The sequence below is a fragment of the Alligator sinensis genome, unplaced genomic scaffold (genome assembly GCF_000455745.1).
Source record: "Alligator sinensis unplaced genomic scaffold, ASM45574v1 scaffold527_1, whole genome shotgun sequence".
NCBI classification, from domain to species: domain Eukaryota; kingdom Metazoa; phylum Chordata; order Crocodylia; family Alligatoridae; genus Alligator; species Alligator sinensis.
Genome location: NW_005841958.1, coordinates 1,097,304 through 1,124,165, shown reverse-complemented (window position 1 = coordinate 1,124,165; position 26,862 = coordinate 1,097,304). Strand labels below are relative to the sequence as shown.

Genomic DNA, 26,862 nt, shown 5'->3' with positions numbered 1-26,862 from the left:
GTTTTGCAGAACTCTTTTTAGTTTTAAGAAAATGATTCACAAGATGTCTCCTTTAGTTTCCTGGAACTGAGATGTTTATTTTGTGCTCTGTACAACAGCAACAGTCCTGCAGATTTCATAACCTTAAACATTCAAATTACAACTTCTACTGAAATATTCTTTCAGCATGTATTACTCAGGATAGCACCAGGAGGAAGACTAAATAAAAGTACGAGACAGAAAATAAGTCAAGTATTTCAGTCAATATCTCTAGGACTGGACATAAAAACCCCAAAGGGAAAGTACTTGCTAACAGCCTTCTTTTAAGACAGACCATTGAATTCAGTTGCAACTATCAAAACTAGTGCAAAACAAGAACAACCATACCTTTATTCACAGAGCCTCATTGGACAGCTCTGAAGCCAGAGGTGACTTTGTATATTTTCTTTGGGGGAATTTTTCCATTGATTTGGCCTTGTCGCTCAGGCATTGCTGAATGTCATTTAAGACAAGAAAAATAAACTGTTCTTGTAGTCCGACTTAGCTGAATGTAGACAATATTAGCAGCATCCTGATAATCATCATCTCCTAAAGGCAGATGAATAACAACCACATTCAAGTTCCAAAAGGTGGGTTTGGAGGTATCTTATGCCTTTGGCTAGGTATAGACATTCAAAAAGCTCAAGGTGGAAGCCATCTAAGTTATACGGTTTTGTCTAAGTGACATAGTTTAGATCGGTAGCGAACAGAGCACATACTCGCCCTTTGGTGGTGGGTGGGGAGGGAGCCTATCTTAGACTGGGATCTGCCATTTTTAAACCAGTATATGTGTGCGCTGAACTTCTGTTCTTTTATGGGTATAGACCAGTTTCTGATCACCTATATCGGTAAAAGTGTAAGATCTGTACCTGCCCCTTGTGTTTGCTATCACATGGGAAGCTATAGCAGGGCATGAAAGCAGTTCAGCGGTCCACTCAGTAGTTTCATGACCCAATAGTAAACCCAATCTAGGAACTGTACTTAGGAAAATCCCCTCAGAGTTATTGAGCCTATGACATGTATTTATAAAGCATGCTTTGCAGGTTCAGGAACCAATTCCTTCTCGTCCTGATTAAATTTTTGAACCAGCAGAAATATGTAAAAACATACCTGCTCTTAAGATTTTTGTCCTAATTCAGTGCACTAAATGCATTCCAAATTCCTTTGAATTTGTAACCAAACACCCTAATGTGCGGGCCGGGAGCACCCCGAGCCCTTTTTCACGCTGCACGCGGGCTGTGGCCAGCAGCCCGGGCACGCGGGGCGGAGAGGGGAGGCTTTCGCTCTGGAATTAGGCACGGACGCGTATCGGTAGTTTAAAAGATTGTTTACTTACACCGAGATGGCAGTGGTGTAGGCTGGAAAGCTTGCTTCAGTTGCAGTTACAGAGAAGAAAAAGGAAAGAGGCAGACAAGAGTTCTAGACTCGTGAACTCTAGCCCAATCTGGCTGAAGGCTCTGAACACGGGAGCCCGTCGCGTCAGCCGAAGAAATGAGGATCCGCAGCGCTTAGAGATCTTCACACAGCGTGAAGTCTCCTCCTCCCTTGTTCGTGGAGTCCTCCAACTTGGGCGGAAACCACTCAAGCCTCTTATACGGCTAGGAAGCCAATCACTAGCCGTCACGTGTGAATAATTTAGAACTGGCCAATAATGGGACTCGAATTAGCATACAAATGGTGGGAACTCTTTGCAACGAGCATTTCTGTGCTGCAACAAAGAAATGCACCCTGCAAAGAAAGCTTCAAATCGGCGGGAAATTCTCCCTTGCACCGGGGTTCTCTTTTGCAGCAGAAAACTCCACCGTGCAAGGAAGCTTGCAATTTAGCGGGGACAATTTAGCAGTGCCGAAGCACACACAAATAAAAATCACACCTTTTGGGTTGTGACACCTAATATAAAGGATTTTTTACGACCAGGGTACATAATGATTGGATGAAAAGATAAGAAAAAATGTCAAATAATTCTACCTGATCAACACATCAAAGAGCTCCTCAACACAGCTCACAAAGACACTCTCATGGACCCAGAGGAACTGCTCTTTATCTTCAGCTCCCTCTGTGCAAAAATGAAGTTTATTTCCTACCTATGGGGACTTTTTACCATCTTGTACCATCTACGCTTTTCCCAGAGCCTGACGAAGGGACTTTGATCCCAAAATCTTGCAGAAAAGGACAGTTTTCTTGCCATTTTCCAGTTGGTCTAATAAAAGGTATCATTTTGGAACCACGAGTTCTAGTTTTTTTGTATATAAATTAAATTTGTTCACTCAGACTCCTGATATCCAACTACAAATCACCTTGCATGCAGTGCTAATGTTAACTGGGTAGCTGAGAGGTGTTGAGCATTTTATCCAAGTTAAATGTACTTCGCAGAGGTGAGAAACCTGAGCTTGATCTCAAACCCACTGAAATCAGTGGGAATCTTTCCATCGGCTTGCAGCGGATTTGGGATGAAGCTTGTTATTTGTAACAATCTATTTATGTATTTGATGCATCACTTCTCCTTCCTCGCGCATTTTTGGCAAACAAAGTTGGTTGTGTTCGTTATTTGAAATTACTTGAATGTTTTATAACAGCATAATTCTTTTTTCTGCAAAAAATTATTTTAACTGTATCATAGCAAAGAGGTAGGTAGCTGTGTTAGTCTGAAGTCAAACAGAAGGTAGGACAGGGTGGCACCTTATAGGTTAACTAGTTCGAAGAAGCATGAGCTGTCATACGCAATGGCGTACTGGCAAAGGCAGGCAGAAGTCCTTTTCAGTCAAACTTGGATAAACTGGCTTTCATTAAGATAATTTCATCCCCCCCACCCACATGTACCTGCTCAGTCCCAGAGGAGATGGTTCACCGTCTCACCATTTGCCTGTACTCCTATGAGAGGGCTGGATCACTGCTGCCTCACTAACAAAGAAGTGCCATCACTTGCTGAACCCTGCTGATGTTTGGAGGGGTGGTGTCTCTACAGCATCCACAACACTTCATTTGCCCCCCGATGCTGCTGAATTTAACAGAAAGTGGAACTACATTGTCATCCCTACTGCTATTCACCCCAAATTAACAAAGAAAGATCAAGATGTGCCACATGCACATTTTGGTACTAATGCACATTTTGATGATATAACATACTTGTGAAAACTCATTCATACTCTATTGCAATTTGACTTTTCATGGAATTTTTCAAGGGCCAGGGTAAACTATGGCTGGTTATAGAAAGTAAAGAAAGGGACAGTGTGCGCTACAATAGTGGATTTAATTGAGGATGTCCCTCCATCCTCTCGCATCGTCCCAGCCGGAAGGTTTGGAACATTTCCATCTATAGTATAATGCTTCTGTGAGGCATGGAGTTTATTCCTGCAGCCTAACCCCATGAATTGGGGGAGAGGGAGGGGAATAGGGAAGGTACACAAAGCAAACACTGTCTGTCTCTGAATAATTAAATGGGATGATTAAAGATCAGATGATTATTTTTTGTTTGTTTTAAGGGAGACAGTTGACAAGCAGAGAAAATTAAGTTGGCAGGACTTATAACCAGTTTGGAGTAATTCCATTGTCACAGATAATCTTGATTGCATTTGTATTTTTAATTAGTTGAACCAGTGTACTCTACATCAAAGCAACACCCATTTTAAATGCTTAGTTGAGGCTCTGTCAGAGTTTCCTCTGTAACGTCTCACATTGGAGAGGAAAATAACTTGGGCATAAAAATGTGTTCCAAGCTGGAGTTCAGAATGCATGGTCTAGATGTTTGTAAATTATGATGGTTTGCAGTGCTTGAGACTAAACTTAAATTGCTTACCATTTAAAGTAAGAAGTTCAGCAAGGAATTAATGTATATGGAATAATAGATCTCTGTATATTTTACTTAACTTTAGAAAAATTGCGCTTTTCCTACTGATAAATTAACTTCTTCACAGTCCTTGCTTTTTAGGATTGATGGACACCTGCTCAATACTGATACTAGAGTACTAATGTATGCATCCTTCAAGACAAGGGGTGAGGTTCTGTCTTTGCTTTTTATCTCTGTAAAGTGCCATGCAAGGTTATCATGCAGCGTAGATGTTTAACATAAAAAGACACTCTTTAGTGATCTGTTGAACTAAATGTCTCTTCTATAGATTTGCATTGCAAGTAAACAGCAGACAAGGACACTTTGGGCTGCATGGTGGAAAGGTGCGTATTGAGGAGAGGGTTCAGTTCTTCAAAGAATAGACATGTTTTGCTCCCTTTTCTGAACCTGTTGTTGTCCCAGGCTTTATTATATTGAACCTGCAGCATTCTTTATGAGTCACCAAGCAAATGAGATCCCATTGCTGTATGTATATATCTTGCCAGCCAGCACAGCACATGCAGCAAAGCTCTTGTTTCACCATTAAGAATGACATAGCATTTGAAAAGTGGGACCTGTATTTGGTTTTTTGGTGATAAGTGCTGAGCCCTTATACAACACTTTTCTTATTTTACATTGCAAATGCATAAAGCACATGGTGCATCTTGTACAGCTCCTCTCGACGCTCTGATCTACAGTGCTGAAGATAAGATTAGAATAGAATGGAAGAGAATAATTAGAGGACCACCAGTGTCAGCAAGGCTGACTTTGGCCCCTCACTTGTGAACATGAGGTTGAACTTTCTGTATTGAAACACATTTAAGATAGATGAAAATCCATTTTTTGCAGAATGTAATAGATGTTCCAGCTTTGCATCTTAGTCTAAAATATAACAGCAGTACAGACCCTCTTAATAATACAATCAAAGCAATTTAAGTTGTTTTACAGCATACACAAAGAACCCTTTGATAGAAAGAAAAATTCATTGCCCTTAAAGATGAGGTGGCTTAGTATGCACTCTTTATTTAGTTTATATGTAGACAGTTGTAATTTCACATTTGACTAGAGAAGGGCTGCAGTAAATTAGAAAAGATATTTTTAAGCACTAGTGTTAGGTTTGCAGGTTTTAAATGGAAAAACCTATTACTACTTAATGTTTCTTTAAATGGGGGTTATTCACTGTTTTTATTAATGCAGTGACATACACATAACTATTACGTATACATTTCAAAGTACTGATGTCATTTTTTTGGACAAAGAAGCAGCTAATTACCGTAACTACCCACTGCTCATAAGGTAGTCTCTTGGTGCAGCGTTGCTGCATATTTTTTAAACATTTAGCTTGATTCCAGATTTTGTCATCTTTTGTTTTGTGCAAGTCTTTAAAAGAGAATGTTTTGAATGTGGGAAAGGGGTGGGAAATGGATGTGGTTTTGGTTTTGGGTTTGAGTGGTTAAGATCTATTTTATTCACACCTAAGGTGTGAATGCAGGACAGAAGTTGACCCATCTCTAGCTGAACTTTCCATAGATGGCTAATCTGGTTCAGAAATGAGGTTATGTCCTGATGGGTTTTAGTGGCTTTGAAAAAGCTGTAGATTTGGTGCAGCAATGAACCATGAAATCTGAGTTATATGTCAGCCATTATGTTGACATGATTTGTTGTCATGGGACCTGAAGTAGGGAGAGAGTGTATTTGTCTTTGTTTTTAATGCACCATTTGTTGGCACAAGTGGAAGATGTCTCTTCCTAAGGAGGCTACAGGATGGGAACAATAGGTGAACTGAGATCAGTCTTCGGAAGTTGTACGACTTTGAATCAGCTTTGGGAAGGTCAGTCTTGGAAGGTGCAGACAGAAGTGACAATTTTCACCTTATCAAGCCACAAAAAGTAGTATGTAGCTGTGACTAAACAGAAGTGCACGGCTGCAGAGAGCTTAAAAAATTGCCGATTGGGTGAAAATCTGACTCCTGATTACATGAGGTGTCAGATAAAAACATTTCAAAATGTAGCATCTTCTGTAACTTGCATTTGTGGAGCTCCCTCCACTGTTTTCAGAATGGGAGGGAGAAAGGGAACGGAGGGAGTTCAGTCTGGGAGGGGTTTAGCCCCTCTGAGGGGTGTGGCAGGTGTGTTGGAGCCCCCCCTCCAAGTGGGGGTGCAGCTCGAATTCACCCACCCAACCCTTCAGCACCAGCTGGGGAGCCCCAAGAACGAGCTCCTTCCACTGCCTTCCCCCGTCCCATTCTGAAAGCAGTGAGCATTGGCAGAGAGCCTGGTTGTTGCTATGAGAACCTGGCTGCAGGCTCCCAGCTGAAGGTAGACTCCCCTCCCCCCTGGAACCCACCATGAACTTCTGTTTGGTCTGCGGTAACGTTGCAACTTAAAGCGCTTTGCAGAAATTGTTCTGAGTTACAGCTTGGAGCTGCACTTCTGTCTGCACCCCAAGAGAGCAGAAGGGTCCTGATCTTAGGTTATTTAAGAAACCCCGCCTCAGCTTCCTTGGAAAAATAGGCATGAAAGGGGAAATACATAATTAATCCTATGTGCATAAGTTTCTGCCAGGGGTAATGATGGTGGAGATTATAGTTTGAAGGCAAGCAGAATTGTATTTCATTTGGACCTGTTAAGTTTTTGATACAGGCTAACCTGGCCAAGGAAAATAAAACCGCAGGCCAGAGCTCCTTTTTCCTCTGCACCCCCCGCCCCCCCTCCCTCTTCCCTCTGCAGCCCCTTCCCCACTCCTTACTGTCAAGACCCTGCTTTCTTTGGGCCACCTATACATGTGCAGCGAGGGCTGCTCTAACGAGTTAATCAAGGATGCTGAAGCGTGATAATTACTGTGCTTCAGCACACTCCAGCATCACATGTATCAGCATCCCTGCACTGGAAAATGGCAGCAGGTGCACTTTAAGTAAAGCTCATTCAACGAGCTTTAGTTAAAGTGCCTCCACCACCATTCTTCAGTGTGGGAATGCTGGTACACATGATGCTCTGGGTGTTTTAATTAGAGCGGCTGTTAGAGCCACTATAATTAAAGTGCCCCCCCCTCCCCCCAACACACACGCATACTCCCAGGGCACGTGTATAAATGCCCCTTGAGCATATGGAAGTGAGGGACAAATTTGAAAAAAACTGACCTTGAAATAAACATAGTTATAGCAATTTGCATGTAGTATCATAGACTTAGTTCACCCAGAAATGATGCATTTTACCTTTTTTGAAACTGCTGCAAGTTTTACAACAGGTACTCCCTAAACTCACTTGTAAGTAGCACTTTAGTACCTACTTAGAGTACAAACTTTTTTTTTTTTTGCAAAGATTTTTATTTCTGTATATATAAATATATATACTGTAACTATTCTTCTACCAACCTGTCTTTTGACAACTGCAGTTTACTTGACAGTCCAAAACCCACTTTTACAGTTACGCCATACTTAGTGGCATTACAAAGACCACACGCGCATTCCCGCAAACCCGTGCACCTATGACCATCACCTTTCAACAGTCATAATTACACAAAGGACTACATCAGTGCTCTACCCCCTCTCCTCCCTCCTTCCCAACTCTTCTGACTTTTCCCAGTCCTTTCACTCATCACTGTGTTAGTCATCATCCTCATCATCACCATCCTTAATACTCTCTTTGGAGGGCTCGCCCCTGAAAATTCTATGCCAGTCCCCTCTCTTCTATATGATGTCTCCCATCTCCTTCCAATTGTCTTTTATTGTCTTCCTGTAGTACCAGTACACTTCACTCAGTCCCATTTTAATACAGCTCTTGACTGGCAGATTTTTATATCTGTTTATGAGCAAGTTCCTGGTCTTCCACAGGGTGTTCCTGAAGCAGGAGATGAATTGGTTGAAGAGGGTTATCAGAGCCCCTTAAACCTTGCCACCACTAGGAAAAGTATGTGTACTCTCTTCCACATTTCTCTGATGTATGGGTAGTTCTAGAAGAGGTGGTTGATTGTCACAGCAGTGGTAAGCTGGGAGCTCCCACAGATGCCACCAGTGGTGACGGGGGGGAGGAGTGGTGAGCACCGACCAGGGGTTGGCGACCACCTGCAGATGCCGTCAGCAGCACCAGATCGCTGACCACCCGCAGACACCGCCAGTAGTGTTGGTGGTGGGGGTGGCGAGCAGCAACTGCCCGCAGGTGCCACCAGCACTGTTGGCGACGACTATGGGTTTCACTAGCCTATTGTAGTGCCCCATATGGGCCACACGTTTTATGGTCATGCTCAGTGTTGGCTACATCTTATCAACTTTCCAGAATCAGAAGTGCAACTTTCCCCAGCAACATGAAAGAGAATTTCTCACCTTGATCTCTGCAATGTGCATAGGATGGGAAAACATCTGGGTGGTTTTTTCATCCTTATCTCATTGTTCCTTTCCAGTTTTCCTATAATTTTGAAGAGTTTCTTTTTGATTTAATGTTATCTGCAAAAATCTGAATTTGAAAACTAAACAAAGTTGATTTTCAATAAGCATTTTCAGACACGTGGCTTGGTTGTCAGAAGAAAATCACCAAAAGCCAGAACATTTTATTGGCAATGGGTGTTGTTTTTTCTTTAATTTTTTTAAAGTTTCCATGTTATTGAGAAACTGCGTGGCCAAAATGAAATTTTGAAAACAAGATGATTCACGGGTTTAACAGTAGATATATGCTTAGATATTTTGCTGAACTAGAGCCTTAATCAGAAGAGCTACTTTATTGGGATATTGGGAGCTACTTTATTCTTTATTGGGAATAAATTTAGCAGTGAATAGCAGTGACCTCTACTTGATCAAGACACATTTAGCTTCAACTGATCCCACATGTTGGAGTGGTTGGTGCATTTAGTGTGAATTTCAGATACTTTTAAAGGCAATGTAGAAAAATATAAAACAAGAAGAAATTTAACTTGGTGTTTTTACTGCTATGCTTTATATATATACACACAGACACACATACTTTATATGTATAAAATGTGTGTGTGTATCTGTTTTCTAATTGGCTGCTCTTTTCATTGGCACAGTAGCTAATTAGAATGATGAATAATGCATTGACTGACCTATTTCATATGCCAATTAAGTTTTCCAAATAAAGTACTCCAAAGGCAAAGACTAATGGACCTTCACAAGTTTGTGGCCTTACCCTCTCTTATGGTCCATTCTGCATGATTTTGTAGATGGTAAAGCACATACCTTCCTAAATGGGATGGGATGGAGATATCACTCTCAAAATTGTTTTAGTTCCACTGCATCATCACAAACATATGGTTTCACTTCCAAGTGTTTAACATTCCCATTTCCTCAGGAAATCATTCTGTCTATTTTTTAAACTTTTGAAGCTGGATGTATATTTTTATTGGCAGCTATATGGAGAATAACACAATGAAACCCAGGCCAAGATTAGTCTTCTAAAAATTTGATCTGTCCAGCAGATCTTTTCCCTTCACAGCGTATAGGGTCTATAGGCAAGAACTTCAGTGTTTTTGGCACTCTCTCAAGTAACCTATGATGTGATATGCAATTAGAACACTCTTTGCTTTTGCACTTGTCTGCCATAACAGAATTGTCCACCTTCTGGGCTTGAGCTAGGAATATGTTTTCAATTCTTAGTCCAGCATCTGGTCCATATATCACAAAGTCCTAATTAAGCCCAGGATCCTGCAACTGATTAAGAGTAGTTGAATTGCAAGATCTGGGCCTAAGAAAATAGGTTGTGTCACCTCCTAGGAATGAAAACTGTTATATCATTTATTTATTTTATAAATCAATGTATCCAGTTCTTATGCAGACATTGCCAAGGACTGGCTGGCTCTTATGAAGCTGAGGTTTTCTGGCATTTCCTCACTAAGAATGGGTTAATGTTCTCATGTGTTGGCCAAGTTATATACTGTGGGAGCAGATCTATATCTGTCTTGTCCAGTTCTATGTTGTCCACAGATATGACTAAATTATTAATATATTTCCTTGTCTTGCATATTACAGTATCAGGCTTTTTAATATATGATTATCATGGTTTATATTTACAATATATTACTCTTTAGTGATACCATGTTCCCTATGGGTAAAAATCTAGTTTTCTACATTAGGGGAAATATCCCTCATACTGTTTTTATATTTTTGAATAATTAAGAAAAAAAAGTCCTCTGTATATTTTGTACTGCAAACAATAATAGAATCATAGAAAATTAGGGTTGGAGGGGACCTCAGAGATCATCTAGTCCAACCTGCTGCGCAAGCAGGACTGTCCCCAACTATCACCCCCAGCCCAGGCTTTATCTAGCTGGGTCTTAAAACCCTCCAAGGACGGAGATTCCACCATCTCTCTGGGTAACCCATTCCAGTGTTTTACTACCCTCCTACTGAGAAAATGCTTCCTAATATCTAACTTAAACTTCCCTTGCTGCAACTTGAGACCATTGCATCTTGTTCTGTCATCTGCCACCACTGAGGACAGTCTAGCTCAGGGGCAGGCAATTATTTCGGGTGTAGGGCCACTTATCAAGTTTTGGCAAGCTGTCAAGGACCGCACGGGTAGCACTGCCCCTTGAGAGGTGCCCTGCCCTCTGGTCACCATCTTGTGATCAGAAATCCCATCCCCTGACCTCTGACCTTTACCACCCAAAGTCTCTCCCCTTGCTCCCAGAAGTACTCCTTTCAGCAAGGGGTTTTGCAATCTCGGAACCAGAAAAATACCAAATTATAGTCTAAAAAGCCAACATCTACAACATCTGTTAATTTGATTTCAAAAATTTTTTTTGCCTTGGTTTACATGTGTTTGTGTAATGTACACAGAGGTGATTTGCACAATAGCTTAAAATGAAGTCTTACTCTTGTATACTGTGGTGGGGGTGGGTGAGCGGGGGGTCGGTATAGGTTTGTGGGGGGTTATGGGTGTGTGGGGGAGGGTATGGGTGTGTCTGGGTATGGATAGGTATGGGGTTGGGGTGGGGTGAGGGAGCATGTGGGTGTGTGTGTGTGTGTGGATGTGTGGGGTGTGGTTGGATATGGGGTTTGTGGGGGATTGTGTGTGGGGAGAACGATGGGTAGGGTGTGTGAGGGGTGTGGGTGTCTGCGTGTATGTCAGTGCAAAGGTGGGGGTGTGGGTGCACGTGTATGGGAGGGTGTGCATGTGGGACTCACCCTACAAACACATACACTCTGCCCCCCCACCCCATTCCCCTCCACACACACACACACACACACACACACACACAGGGTACTTGCGCGGCCCCTGGTCCCCCGGTCTGGCAATGCAGCTGGGAGCCACATGGTGCTAGAGTAGTGCAGGAAAATGGCTGGGGGTGGGGTAGGGTGGGGTGGGGTGGGGCTGGGCTGCTCAGACCTGCTGTGGGCTCCCGCTGGGTCCTACTTGCCCTGGCTCCTGTCATTTCTAAGAGGCAGCCAGGAGAAAATAAACATTAATTTTCTAAGTTTTTAGGGGCCCCACGGGCCAGATAGAATGGCCTGCTGAGTCGGATCCGGCCCACGGACCGTATTTTGCCCACCCCTGTTATAGATCCATCCTTGTTGGAACCACCCTTTAGGTAGTTGAAGGCTTCTATTAAATCCCCTCTCAGTCTTCCCTTCTCCAGACTAAATAAGCCCTGTTCCTTCAGCCTCTCCTCAGAAGTCATGTGCCGCAGGCCTCTACCCATTTTCGTTGCCCTCCACTGGACTCTCTCTAATTTGTGTACATCCTTTCTGTAATGAGGGGCCCAAAACTGGACACAGTACTCCAGATTATGCTATGCATAAAATACATATATACAAAAGGAAACCTTTAAAATAATAAGTGGTCACATATGTTTGTACCTATCTACTGTGTTGTGCCATATGTTAAATTCACATTAAGAAATCACACCTCTTGTGGTGTTTATCTTATATTGTCCTGGCTTCAGAGTGATCGAAGTAGAGTTTGGACTTCTACAGGGAGTTGATCCTTCAGCTGGGAGACAGATGAATGACAGACACATAATTTGTCTGAAGTGTATATTTTATTCACATTATGGACACAATTGCCACTAACCTTGAATCAGGATAGCAAAAGTAGCAACAGATCTTTTAATTCCACCTTTAGAATGCCAATGAAACCACAGCTGAAACTCAAGCATCTTTAGCCTGCCCCAGTTCAGTGTTTCTGCTCCCAGATTGTATTGCAAACCCTGCTCATGTCTTTCTCCCTTCCCCCACCATCCAACTTTCCTGTTTCTCAGCTCATTCCCCTCGCCTTCCAAATCAAAGAATTCACATCCTCACTTGAGGATCCTCACTTGAATTTAGGACATTCTCACTTTGATCCTCTCTTGAATTTAGCACATTTTCCTTTGGTTGCCATTGCTCTGCCTGTCTCTTCATAGGTGTCTGTCAGTATGGCTAGGGACAGACATTCAAAAAGCCAGAGCCTGGTTTGATTCAGTCTTTGCAGGTTAGTCTAGCCTGCATAAACTGAATGAATTTGCCGGTGAATAGACAGATTCACACAGATTCACATAAGGTTAGGGATGGATTCACTTTTTTGATTCCACGAATGCAGGCACATGCCTGCAGTGTCTCAGGTCACAAGCCGGGGGGCGCTAGAGTGAGCCCTCGGCTATAGGGAAACTAAGCTGAGGGCAGGGATGTGGCCAGGCCCAGGCAGGCCTGAGTATGACTAGGGAGGGGTTTAAACCCCCACCCTGGCCTGCAGGGACCCCAGCCAGGGTGTGCCTGGAGGAGGAGGGAGGAACCTGCCCCTGTCAGTGGTCCCCAGTCCCTCCACCCCGCTCACTCATTGGCTGGTGGCAGGAGCAGGGGTGGGGCCAGACTCTCATAGCCTGAGGGGAAGCAGGGGTTTAATCCCCCCATTGCTGGGGCAGGTAGCATGGATACTGATAGACTGGGGCTGTGATGGCCAGACGCCAGTAGCCTGAGGGGAAGGCAGGAGTTTAATCCCCACATTGCAAGCAGCAGGGGCACTGACATGGTGCCCTGGGCCAAGTCCCTCCGAGGAGTGGCCATCCAGCTGCAGGAAGCAGGGATGTGACCTGGTTGCAGAGAAGGAGGGAGCCGGGGCTAATTACAGAGCCCAGTTCACTGCTGCCTTGTGCTGCAGCAGCACGACCCAGACTGCCCCCTATCAGGCAGCTCTGGCAGCACTCCAGAGTAGGGTTTCGCATCGCCACCCCCTTCTCAGGCAGCCGGAGCAGTGATAGTACTCTGGCTAGGGAGGAGGGGTGGGGTAGGCCCTGCTTGGCAGGAACAGACGGACCAGCCCAGGGCTGCAGAGCATGCTGGGATACTGGAGGACTCTGATATAACTTAAACCAGGAAGGGGTCTGGGAAACAAGTTCCATAAACCGGTTTGATCTCAAGTGGTTAAGTCTGATACTATATTCAACCAGGTTTATCTCAAACCGGTTTCGGCCATTTTGAAACTGATTTATGTGCACTGAACTTATGTTCTGTTACAGCTTTAAACCAGTTTCTGATCAGTTAAACTGGTTTATGTGTAACTTATGTCCCTAGCCTGTAAGAATAGATTCTGTCCTCTTAAAAAATATACAGGTTTGAAGAGCATAAACTTGCAAGGGTTCTCATGAAAGGATAACACTAAGGCTGTTTAGGCCTCAAATTTATCTTACGGACTTCCTCTCATCATACATCTGTTGTTGGACCAGGTGATACAAAGAAACCAGTATCACAGGGTTTGGGTTTGTTTTTTTCCGAGTGGGCAATTCAGATATCCCACTCAATTTTGAGCACTTGACAACCTCAGATATAGTCTGAGGGACCAACGTAGGTTTGAGAACAAAATCAAATGTTCTAAAGAATTGGTTATATGGAAGTTTTGGTAAAACTCTTAATCTGGTAATAACATTGGTAACTACAGAACCAGACAATATAAATGGTTTATAACAGAAGTCTTGTTATTACCACTACAAACAAGCAAATGCTCTTAAATCTGGAGAAGAGATGGTTATAAACGTAATTAAAACCTGAAAGGTTACAATGATTAAGAAGCCTAGAAACCTAGAAAAATTAATGCTCTCTAACATCTGCGGACGGGTTCCTCTGCCTGAATAAGATGTCAGTACAAGAGGAAAACTAAAACCAACTAAGATTAGAACTGCCCTTTTATTGCCTAATTGATGATATGAAATGGCCTAAATACTAAGCTGATCTTCTATTTTGTTCTCTTGCCATTAGATTAGATGCATTCAGTTTAGAACTGAATTTAAATACTTTCACGTCCCTGTTCTTTCCCTGTCCTTATATCCTGCCTCACCTTTATCCTGGTCCTGCACATGTCTTGCCTATGATGTTGCCTCGCCTCTTACGAACTCCTTAATTTATTTCCCTTAACCTAACATTAGAACTTGACCTTGCTTAGCCTACCTCATCTTAATCTACTCCTCCAAAGCAGCCTAAAGCTTCCTAAAGTCTATACTGTATGAGAACCATGGTCCAACTAGTTAAGTGTGCTCTCTGCAAAAGCTACCAGTAGCAGATATTTGAGAAGATGGTACAAGAAAAACTGCATGCCCTACACACAAATGAAGCTTTAAAGTATGGCCAGCCCTTTTACCAGGTGAAGAGAGCTGGGCTGCCTTGACCCTAATACACACTTGTAAAAGCTGGTTGCAAACTTGCCATGTACAAGGTCCATATCTGATCTATCTTCTATCTCTGGATCATGGGAATGGGCTTCATGTTATGTTATAACCTAAAATGAATAGCATCCTATTCTATACCATTAAAATCTCTAGGATTCTGGGGAATGGGCAATGAACAGATAGTTCATTCACTGATTCATAGGTTTGCCTATTTTTTCCCGGTAGTGGGGAGGCAACGTAGGGAGATGGGAATAAACGATGCTGCTTACAGCTATTACAGCCCTGAGACAGAAGTAACCAAAGCACTGACAACTTGTGTGGGTTTTGCATGTCTGTTTGCAGTGTTATGTTATGTGTTTAGAAGCGAGTTGTTTCCATAATAACAGTAACTGCCATATGGCAGCGAGGAAGGCGGTGAGAAGAACGCTTAAGGAAACACAATATGTCGTTTGACATTTTGTGCATTTCTGAAGGAATAATATATCCTAAGTAAGTGCGGCAGCTCTGGGCTGGTTCACGTTTGCTGCTGATCTTTCAGAATTAACATTTGACACCAGCTAGTTTGTATTTGTGCCATACCAATTAGTGGTGGTTGGTTTCCCTTTCCCCTCCTTTTTCCTATGAGAGATTAACTTGTAAAGCACTTCTCTCTAATCAGGTTGCGGTTCAGAAACCAGGGACGATGCAGGGCAGGCAAACAACATTTGAAGATAATATTTGGGGGGGGAGGTAAACAAGCTGCCACAGGAGTAAAGATGATCATACAACATTAAATCCGACAGGCTGGGTGCTGCACATAGAAGGCCCTGAGCGCTAGTAAATGGTCAATAAACAGATAACACAGGGTTTAAAAGACCTGTAAATATACGTACATTAGAAATGGACTCCAACCTCTAATTTTTTTCCAGAAAGTAGTGGTGTTCTGACCCATAGGTATATGTACATGAGAAAACTGGCCTGGGGGCTGTCATTACAGTTTCTTAGGTATTCTAAACTTTGATAGAACAACACACGTAAATTTGCATTTCAAGGCCTCTGATAAACTGTGTCCTTAGGATGTTTTCCTATGTCTTCCTTATCCTCAGAGCTAACAATATGAACAGTGTCTTCCCTAAGTGCATACAACTGCAGCCACGAGTTGTCCTAAATCATCACCTTTTCATGGCAGAATGGCTTTATCAGGACTCTTGCCTGCATTAGCTCAGTAGAGTTGAGCCAATGGTGCTATGCCCTTGTTTCTTGGGTTTTTTTTTTTCCTTTGATGTTTCCAAGGTAGGGTTATGAGTCAGGACTTTGTGCCGTGTTTGCTTATGATGTTTTAAACCCCCTAACCAGTCCAAAAGGAGTAAAGAGGGTCTTCACTTTCTCTCACACTTTTTTTTTTTTCTTTTATTGCCTCTAGAGAGAGATTACTACAGCTTATGTGAAAAGCAGCCAATCGGAAGGCTTCTCTTTCGGCAGTTCTGTGAAACTCGACCTGAGTTTGAGTGCTGCATTAGATTTCTTGACTCAGTGGTAAGTCAATTCTTGTGATATTTGCAGTGCTTTATTGCACTCTGTTCCTTGGTAATGAACTTATGCACACTGCTCTAGGAGTGGAAGAAATAAACCGTTGTTCTTATAAAATGATATGCTCTATGTGAATGCAAGGATGTAAGCCTTTTATGCATTGTGCTTTGGCAGATCATTTGGTTTGGTCCCATTAATAGCTCTCTAGAAGCTCAAAATATTAAAAAAATGCTTTGCTCTCTTTCCAAAAATCATTGTTCTGCAGTGGTTGGTTTTATGCCTGACAGACCTGAATAGGTCATTTGCAGGGACTGAACTCTGAGGTTCTAGATCAGAAACCATGAATAGATACTGCTTGAACCAGGGGCCTCTTTTGCCACTTTAAAGGCAGTGATCACTTTATAAACCTCTGTATGTGGGCTGGCCACTAGGACAAGACAAATGTAAAATTGCATACCTATCATCCTGGCATCAAGACATAAGTAACTACGCTGGTATTAATGGCTTGTCATGACAACGAAGCCTTGGAGGTCAGTAGTCCCAAGAGGGGAAAAAGGGAAAACTGGATGACTTGCTGCATTGGTAATGGCTGATGTTAATAAGATCTAGCTCTCATATAGTACTTTCTGCCTGTAGATCTCAAAGCAATTTGCAAGGGAAGTCAGCATTATTTCCCCTATTTTACAAGTGGGAAAATTGAGGAACAAGGAGCAGTAATAACTTCATTGAGCTCGGTAGCAAATCAATGCCAGAACTGATAGCAGATCCCAGATAATGAGAGTCTCATTCCAGTGCCTTTGTCCCCTGACAGTCTCAGCCACTGGTTCAGATCTGGCCCATAACATTAGCACCAGATGCTCATTCCTTAATGGGTGGCTGTTTGGCAGTATGCCGCCTTATTCCAGCTTCCAGTGAACAAGTGTATTCTTGACAAAAACACTTTAATCTGGAAAAGAGTCTCATTCTTGCTGGGAGCCTTCTAGATGATAAGGCCTGAATGAGCAAAAGAGACTAAATTACGCTCTTAGCAGCAAATGGAGTTGTCTCTTTGGGAAAATTTGCCTTGCTGCTTTACCAGAGAGTGGGCAGACAACTTTATTCTGTAGTGCTGTCAGTTTACCACAACCATTTGAAAGCAAAACAATGAAAACAGATTAGGATAAAGTTGCCTTACATTAAAACAGTTGTATTATTTAAACCTGTAGCTGGAGTGAGGCCTAAATTAAAATCATGTTCTAAATAAGAGCGTTAAGGTAGCCTTTGGTATAGCAGGTGGTCACTTAAAACATTTATTTGCTTTTTAGTATTCATAATAAATCTTTGTCATGCAATGTGTTGGAAATCCAGCTGTTTAAGTAGTAATTCATTGGCATTTCTGATTCTGTTGTGCTTTAAAAAGTAACAACTCTTTGTATTGGCCATCTGTGAACCCACGGCAAGAAAGTGCAAGCTGTTCTCAGCCTGATTAACGAAATTAAAAGACTGTTAATATCATGTGACTAAAATCTTTTCCTTAGACACTAATTCTTAAATTAAGTTTCACAGAGAGGCTACAAACAGATGTCACATTTGTCCTACAGAGAAACAGGTTTTTTTTCCTGGGACAAAGTGTGATCATTCAGACATCCATGTCTTTTGTCACAGGACAAACTCTAAAAAGGTTCATGGGATAAGAAGTACTAACAGTTTGTCCCAGGGCATTGACACGCATCTGAACAGGATTGCATCATTGGATCAATGGCAGACAAGCAGCAGTGAATTAGGCTGTTCAATAAACCCTGATTGGAAGGGCCACATACGTATGTGCCAATTCCAGGACGTTTCTGTCTTAGGACAAACACGGCCATAACTGGTCCTGAAAAAAATGCAACATGTGTTCCTAGCCCTACACTGCCGAGTTCTTGCACCAAACTACAAGATTGGGATCTCATTAAGCACTGACCTTTTCCTTTGGATTGGATATACTGATTCTAAAGCAGGCTGTTATTTAGGAATTCTGTATACGTGCAGGTAAAGGTGCGATAGGATGGGTTCCCTCTGCACCAGCAATAAGGTGTGTTGGGATCTAATGCATGACAAGACAAATGTAAAATTGCATACCTATCATCCTGGCATCAAGACATAAGTAACTACGCTGGTATTAATGGCTTGTCATGACAACGAAGCCTTGGAGGTCAGTAGTCCCAAGAGGGGAAAAAGGGAAAACTGGATGACTTGCTGCATTGGTAATGGCTGATGTTAATAAGATCTAGCTCTCATATAGTACTTTCTGCCTGTAGATCTCAAAGCAATTTGCAAGGGAAGTCAGCATTATTTCCCCTATTTTACAAGTGGGAAAATTGAGGAACAAGGAGCAGTAATAACTTCATTGAGCTCGGTAGCAAATCAATGCCAGAACTGATAGCAGATCCCAGATAATGAGAGTCTCATTCCAGTGCCTTTGTCCCCTGACAGTCTCAGCCACTGGTTCAGATCTGGCCCATAACATTAGCACCAGATGCTCATTCCTTAATGGGTGGCTGTTTGGCAGTATGCCGCCTTATTCCAGCTTCCAGTGAACAAGTGTATTCTTGACAAAAACACTTTAATCTGGAAAAGAGTCTCATTCTTGCTGGGAGCCTTCTAGATGATAAGGCCTGAATGAGCAAAAGAGACTAAATTACGCTCTTAGCAGCAAATGGAGTTGTCTCTTTGGGAAAATTTGCCTTGCTGCTTTACCAGAGAGTGGGCAGACAACTTTATTCTGTAGTGCTGTCAGTTTACCACAACCATTTGAAAGCAAAACAATGAAAACAGATTAGGATAAAGTTGCCTTACATTAAAACAGTTGTATTATTTAAACCTGTAGCTGGAGTGAGGCCTAAATTAAAATCATGTTCTAAATAAGAGCGTTAAGGTAGCCTTTGGTATAGCAGGTGGTCACTTAAAACATTTATTTGCTTTTTAGTATTCATAATAAATCTTTGTCATGCAATGTGTTGGAAATCCAGCTGTTTAAGTAGTAATTCATTGGCATTTCTGATTCTGTTGTGCTTTAAAAAGTAACAACTCTTTGTATTGGCCATCTGTGAACCCACGGCAAGAAAGTGCAAGCTGTTCTCAGCCTGATTAACGAAATTAAAAGACTGTTAATATCATGTGACTAAAATCTTTTCCTTAGACACTAATTCTTAAATTAAGTTTCACAGAGAGGCTACAAACAGATGTCACATTTGTCCTACAGAGAAACAGGTTTTTTTTCCTGGGACAAAGTGTGATCATTCAGACATCCATGTCTTTTGTCACAGGACAAACTCTAAAAAGGTTCATGGGATAAGAAGTACTAACAGTTTGTCCCAGGGCATTGACACGCATCTGAACAGGATTGCATCATTGGATCAATGGCAGACAAGCAGCAGTGAATTAGGCTGTTCAATAAACCCTGATTGGAAGGGCCACATACGTATGTGCCAATTCCAGGACGTTTCTGTCTTAGGACAAACACGGCCATAACTGGTCCTGAAAAAAATGCAACATGTGTTCCTAGCCCTACACTGCCGAGTTCTTGCACCAAACTACAAGATTGGGATCTCATTAAGCACTGACCTTTTCCTTTGGATTGGATATACTGATTCTAAAGCAGGCTGTTATTTAGGAATTCTGTATACGTGCAGGTAAAGGTGCGATAGGATGGGTTCCCTCTGCACCAGCAATAAGGTGTGTTGGGATCTAATGCATGATTGCACAATCACACCTCCTGCCAGACTCATGGCACGGCAGGAGGTGCAATTGTGTGAATCACGCATTAGATCCCATCGAATCGTTGCCTGCATGTGTAGAGGAGCCCGGAGTCCGCAGCTGCCAAGCACTAGTGGGAGTCCCCTCAGCTATGGGACTCCTAGCCCTAGCTGTACATAGTGCACCCCTGCACCTGGGAGCCTGGTTAACTGACAGGGCTCCCAGCCACAGGGGCAGACCCTTCTACGCATGAAAATTAAAGCTGGATAACAGCTATGAAGCTCTGGCACATTTTCCAGCAATAACTTTATAGCTGGTTAGTCCTTTTTATGGTGTGATAGCTAACTTGCATGGGTAGCCAGTCTAAATTAATTGCACAATCAACCTAGTAATTGCATGATATATGTAATGTGTAGAGGTGGCTGTAGTGTGGAAATTAGTTCTTAGGTTAGACTTCTGTAATATCTTGCCGTTGTCACAAATTGCAAATCAATTTTTTCAAAAACATACATAATTATTTTTCATCAGAAGGCTGAGAAATGCTCTACGTAGGGCTAAGAGCGGGCAGAATCGTGTGAGGAAAAATGGTCTTAAAACTGCACCCACAATTTTAATGCCAAAGTTATTTTTAGATGTACCAACTTGGATTTGCATGCATAACTGCCGTTTGCATATGACGAGGAGCACTAGGTACTCATTTGGATACAATTGACTATATGTAAAAGAATTATGAAGGTTTCATTTTAAAGACCGTATTACAGTCCTTTTGAATCCTGTGTTCATCATTTCAAATACATTTCCTGGTTTGTTCATGCTAAGGTTTGGGAAAAAATGAGCCGTATGTTATGCCATATCTCTGCCATGGGAGGAAAGTGGAAGAACTAAATTCACTACTGTGCAATGGACCATTTAGCACAGGGGTAGGCAACCTCGGGGAAGGGGCTGGGGCTGCCTCTTGCAGCTCCCCCCACTGTCCACCCCTGGTATGTCAACATCTGACAAGTCGAGGTTGCTGGTGCTTTTGGCACTGTGCCCAAAAACATTGCTGACCCCTGATTTATCACCTAGATCTAAAAGGTCCAGATCACAGAGTTTATTCCTGTTTCTGCAGAGTGAAAGGGTCATTATCCAGTATGCAATTCCCATTCAGGGTGGTTAGGAGGAGGTTAGGTTGCGTTAAAAATGGCCACCCGGTCTAACTTAGTTCACCCAAGTACGGAGCTTACATGTAGATTAACCTAACCAGGGGTCTAAGTGCAAACTGTACAGAAGTTCAGGAAGTTGCATCAGTCTAAAAATGGTCGACCCCAGTATAAGTTAACTGTACCTCAGAGGTAGTTTAACGGAGATCAGGTCCAGCAAGACTGATCTAACTGAACTTCTGTACAGTTCCCAGTGCACTCCTAGGACTGAAGGTTTCCTACCTGCTCCCCTGACACCGGGCTATTTTTAGCCCCCAGACCCTCACGGACCAGGCAGCCCCCTCTACCCCCCAGACTTGCAAGCCTCCCACCATCCCAGAAGCCAAGAGAGCTCTACCATCCCCCAACCCCCCGCCCATGGATCCCATTAGCCCCTCTGACCCCTCCCAAGCCCTCTGAAGCCCCCATCTACCCCCCATGGACCCCGTTCACCCCTCCCACCAATCCCTCCAAGCCCTCTATGGAGCCCACTTGCCCCCCCCCAATCCTGCCAAACCTTCCTGGTCCCCACCAAGCCCCCAGCTAGCTCTGCTGATCCCTCTGATTTTCCCACCCCCATGGTCCTCACTTGTTCTCCTGATCCCTACAGACTCTGCTAGCCCACTCGCCCCGTCCTCCCGTTTGCCCTTCGCCAATCCAACCCCCCTATGGACCCTGCTTGTCCCTCCAGTCTCCTCAAGCCCCCCTGCTAATCCCCCCATCCCAATTTACCTTTGATGGGGTTGCCGATTTTAATTTGATCTAACCGTCTCCCTAACCTCTCCAAATGTCTGTACATACCAAAGGAGTTTTGGGGCAATCAGATACTTTCCATCCTAAACCCCATCCATCCAGGGGGTGATTCTCTGGCCAAACGGGTGGCTAGAGCTACATTCTAGCAGGTGCTTGATACTAGAAAGCCTGTGGCTACCAGCAGGAGAGCAGACCGAAGCTAGCTGACAAAAAAAAAAGTGTTCACCCTCCACTGAAACAGTCATCTTTAGAAGGAATTTTTTGCAATTCATTAAAAGCTACACAACAGCTTAGGACAGGAAATGTGCCCAAGTATTGGGTATAAGGCAATCTTGGGGTATCAGGCTGTCTTTGTGTCTCTGAAGAAAGTGCTTTTGGTTGTCTTAAAAAAAAATATGTATAAAGTGCCTTTCAATTTGAGATACAACACTAACCAAAGACTTGAGGGCAGGGGGGTTGGGGTTCTTTCATTTACAATAATAAAGGAATTGAATTTTTTTACTGCAGAGTGATTACAAAATGTGGGGTGCTGCTGTATTAGTGGTAGGAGTGCAGTGGTTTTTGTGTTTCAGTTGTGCCTGGGAGGCTTGAGGAAAAGGGGTGTGCTGGGCTAGCTGCTGTACAGACGCATAGCAGGAGACAGTCCCTGTTCCTGAAGAGCTTTCAATCTAAACAAAGGCAGGGCCAAAGGAAGTATTATTATCCCCATTAGGGTGTTTATCTTCCTGTGACAACAATATGATCCGATATGATAACCTTTCAGTACACAAAGTCCTGGGCGTGGTGGTTGAAGTTGCTCTCGGATTTAAAAGAGCAACAAACTGCCTTGCTCTCCTGTAGCCCTAATGTGAGCATCTAGCAGCCACCTAGAGAGTGGCGCCACATGGAGCATTTTAATGCCTTCCTTGCTGAAGTGTAATGTTTCCCGAAAGCAATATGGTGAAACCCTGGGAGGGGGCTGGGATTAATAAGGGAAAGGGCGTGCTTAAAAGCTCCAAACCTGGACAATTCCAGCCTAATACCCCAAGTCCCTCTACAGGGATCTCCGTGGCATGCACACCCCTAGCTTGCTGCTATGTACCTCCCCTGACTTGTGAACTGTTCCCATACTTCAGTGCAGCTGGACTGAGAATAGCAATGCTGATGTGTGTGCGTGGAGGTCCGAGTATTTGGTTGCTTACCTTAAACATCTTTGAGAGGTTTGGGGTTTTTTTTTTAAGCTAATTAACAATAGTCTCAGTTACCTGAAGATTTCAGTTTCTGTAAGCAGTTGATCCCAACTGGTGAAAGTCCATGTTATCCAACATCAGGTCTAGTACCGCAGCCCATAACTATTACATTGAACAATTGCTTCTGAAATTCACTAGCAGGATCATTCTGTATTGAGCAGGTAGTCGGATTTAAGCTAATTTCAAGCTCAGGCAAAAAACATTGCTCCGTAATGAGAGCAAAAAGTTTGATTTTTATAGCCCCATTCAGAGGCCAGCAAAAATGAGAAGCATTCCCTTTTAAAGCCCTGTAAGAGGACCTGCGGCAGCAACAGCTCGGCTTTCCCAGGTATCTTTGATTTGGTTGGTCTTCCTAAAAGAGAAAATATGATGAAACTTTGTTTTAGCTCATTGCAAACATGAATGAAAAACTAGGTAATCCAAAATGCTCAGTTCTTGAACAAATGAGCTCAGGGCCCTTTGGATTAAAAGGTGTTCCCACCTCGAGTGTACAGAGAGAGAACCGGAAGTTTGGATGGGTTAAATGACTTACCTAAGGCTGTGCAATAAATTGGTGGCAGAGACCAGGAATAAGATTTTTCTCTTCCTTCTGGTGCCCTTAGTTGCTAGACCATAATGCTTCAAAAAGCAGGCGACAGTGAATGCAGTATGCGTTATACAGGCACAGCCTAGGGAAGAAACTGGAAGCTGAGTCAGACTAGCAACAATCTACCTGTTATCTCCCTTTTCACACTTCTGTCAGAGCCAGTTTAAAAAACCATTTTCTCATGCCTCTAGCTTCAGAAGTCAGCAGGATTGTCCTAGCTGTTGAGAAAAATCCCTTCTTTGCTTGGTGCATGTTTCAGCTGTCATTGGTACCCAGCCTGATCTGAAGTATTCTTTTGCAGAAACTATTGCTGAACCCGTATTTTGCTTGCATATTTCAAATATTTGTTCTTAAAAAAAGGAAAGATCTTGATTTGTTTGAAGCCTCCCTGATTGAGGGACACACAGGTGTTGATGCTGTGAGGCAGTTACGCATTAGCATGCTAGGTGAGCTCGACAACAATAACCTGTATGTGTAAACCTATTATGCTGTCCAGAATACCTAGAGTCCCTGCTTCTGTGCTCCTCCTGTACCTGGATTTTGAGAGAGATCATATGCTATAGCTATTTAGAGTGAAATGGACGGCCTGTAAAATGAGCAACAAGCATGCGTCAGAACAGTGTATAAGTGGCCATGCCCTACGCATCATGTAACAAAACTGGTAGCTTTAATACATTCAGGAGGGGTAGGATGATCCTGAGATTGAAGCGCTGGGATGGCATTTATGAGATTTAAAGGCAGTTTAGGCCACCCAATCAGCTATTGTTACCAGACTTGCAGGCCACCCAATCAGCAGGGACAGAAATTACACACAAACCGGTATAAGTGATCAGAAACCAGTTAAAATCTGTAGCACAACAGAAGTTTAGCACATAAACCACTTCCAAAATGGCTGAAACCAGTTTAAGATAAACCTGGACGGATGTCGTATCAGACTCAACTGATTTAGGTGAAATCGGTTTATTGAACTTCTGTCCCAGATCCCTGCCAGATTCTAGTTAACTCACAGTCCCCCATCATCCCAGGATGCTGCAGGACCTTCCCTACAAACTCCCCCTCGCAGGGTGGGCAGGCTAGACTTGGCCCAAGCTGTCTGCTCCAGCCAAGCAGGGAGGCATGCTCTAGCGCCCCCCAACTTCTGGCCTGGGCCACTGGAGGCATGTGACTGCATTTCTGGAATCAAAAGTGAATGTCTGTTCACTTGCTAATCAGTTCAGTCTACGCAGTTTAGATTAAGCTGTAAAGATTGAATCAATTCAGCCTCAGGCTTTTTTGACTGTCTGTACTTAGCCCTGATGACACCAGGCATTCAGGCAGGCAGTCAGCTGTTGCTGCAGCAGCTGATCAAGTCAGCCTGTCAGGAAGTCTGCCTGTCTTAGTTCTCCTCCACTTCCTCTGGGGGTGGGGAAGAACTAAGTAGCAGCCTCCTTTCACCTCCTAGCTGGAGAGCATGCCTTTGAGAGGACTTTCTAGTACACCAGGCAGGGAGCCATGCATGCATGCACACCCTGCTAGTACTGTATTTTTGTAGCACTACAAATGCATGCGTGTCCACGGACTGTTTGTCAGTCCTTTTATGTAGATTGAAGGTAATATTACTTCTTTACTCCTGCCATTTTTCTCCTTATGTATTAAGCTCTTAGGGGCAGGGTCTGTTTCTTATTGTGTGTGTGAATAGCACCTAGGACAATGAGGCTCTGATCCAGGCTTGGTAATATAATGGTGTTCACTGTCTCTCTGGTAACCTGCCTATGGCAAAAGGGACATGGGTCTTTGTGAAGGTGGTGACCCAGTGTACCCAAAGAGACAGATTGACCGAATGTTATAAATCCAACAAAAAGTGCAGGGCAAGCTCTGAAAAGCAGGTTTTACCCTACCATAACAGCAAGCTAGCCAGTCTCCTCCTTGCTTCATCCATCCCAATTCACCTGTAAATTACTGATCCATGCTGGTGAAGCCAAGGAGGACATTCAGATGGCACTGTATCAAAAGTCATAGGTGGTTGTGATATTTCCACAAAGGGGTCAGCTGGCAATGCACTCTATTCCCATTTAGTCCTCCATATATATTGTCCTCCTTAGATGCTCCGCAAATTAGATCCTGTGTGCCCATGAGAGTGAAGCACCCAATCTTGAATTGTATGTTTGCCCCACCCATATGCTAAAAAAGCCTTTTTTACCCCCATCACACCACTGCCTCTCGCCTATCTGCCTGTGCACATTCTTTATGTGTCTATAATATTTCCTGCATATTACTTTGGTAGCTTGTCAGATAAAAGCTTTATAAAAATGCCTGGTAGCAGAGAAGTAAAGATGTCTCCAGAGGTTTAATACAGGCTTTGCTTCAGACTCGTGCCAAAGTCCTCCCAGTTGTAAATAGGTTTTTAGTCATTTGGGCTGGGGAGGCAAAGGCAGCTGGATCTGATGCTACCCACTTGTTTGTGTGCCTTAAACAGGCAAACCCAGGGCAGTGCAAGGCTGAGGTGGACCTCTGACCTTTGCCTTGGATGTTCTGTTCAGATGTGCTCTTGTCTTGAGCAGGGTTTGGATGAGATTTTTTTTAAGGTCCTTTGCAGCCCTAATTTTCTGTCAGTTGTTATTACTACATCATCATGATGTTGTGGCTCTTTTTATTATTAAATTAACTTTCTTTTAAACCCTCAGTGAGTTCTTTGCACTCTACCTACAGTTTACTCCAGCACGCTTACAAATATTATAGCAAAGTAATACCTCTTCTTAATTGTTGAAAGAACCCTTAAAAATAAAGTGTTAAGGGATAAATTTCCTGTGCTGAAAAAGGATCAATAAACAGCTGACCAGCTCAAGTGGATATTTCTTGTTCTGTCAGATAGTATGTCCAAAAGTGGAAATGGTAATGCCACACAGGCCTTTTGCATGAATACTTTCTAACACAATGTGCATTCACGAGGGCACTGGCTTTCAGCATACCTGTACGAAAGCATGATTTTGTCTGGGTTTGATCTTCTTCCATTTATGCAGGCTCCCTCTACTCTCTCCCTCTGCTTACTTTGCATTCAAGATTTCTAGTCATGTGGGGGGCTTTTCAGCTTACAAAGTGAACCAGATTTGGTCCTAGTGGAAGAAGTTGTGAACAAAAGGTGCCTACCTCAATCCCAGAAAAAATGCATCCAAAATCACTTTACGTTCTGAAGACCAGAAGTCCACTGTGCTTCCCTACATTGAGTTAAACTAAAAGCAGAAGCAGAGGGTGTATGATATCAGGGGAGAAAACAGCCCTAGTGCCCAAGTTGTTTCAACTGGGGCTGGAGGGTGAAGTCTCTGTTGGGGATATAATTACTGCATGGGCTAGGGACACAAGTTACACATAAACCAGTTTAAATGATCAGAAACTAGATTCATAAATTCATAGATGTTAGGGTTGGAAGGGACCTCAATAGATCATCGAGTCCGACCCCCTGCATAGGCAGGAAAGAGT

At 43.1% G+C, this 26,862-nt stretch overlaps 1 protein-coding gene across 5 annotated transcripts in view; it reads left to right on the top strand.

The window, feature by feature from the left end:
- GRK5 (G protein-coupled receptor kinase 5) overlaps nucleotides 1-26,862 on the top strand; it is a 193,131-nt gene that overhangs the window by 70,293 nt on the left and 95,976 nt on the right. For 4 of the 5 annotated variants that reach the window (XM_025200172.1, XM_025200171.1, XM_025200169.1 and 1 more), the window contains exon 3: nucleotides 15,834-15,946. In XM_025200172.1, coding sequence (XP_025055957.1) covers nucleotides 15,834-15,946 — 113 coding nt within the window. Of the gene's footprint in view, nucleotides 1-15,833; nucleotides 15,947-26,862 lie in introns of those variants that run through there. The other variant, XM_025200173.1, reaches the window with a different exon arrangement.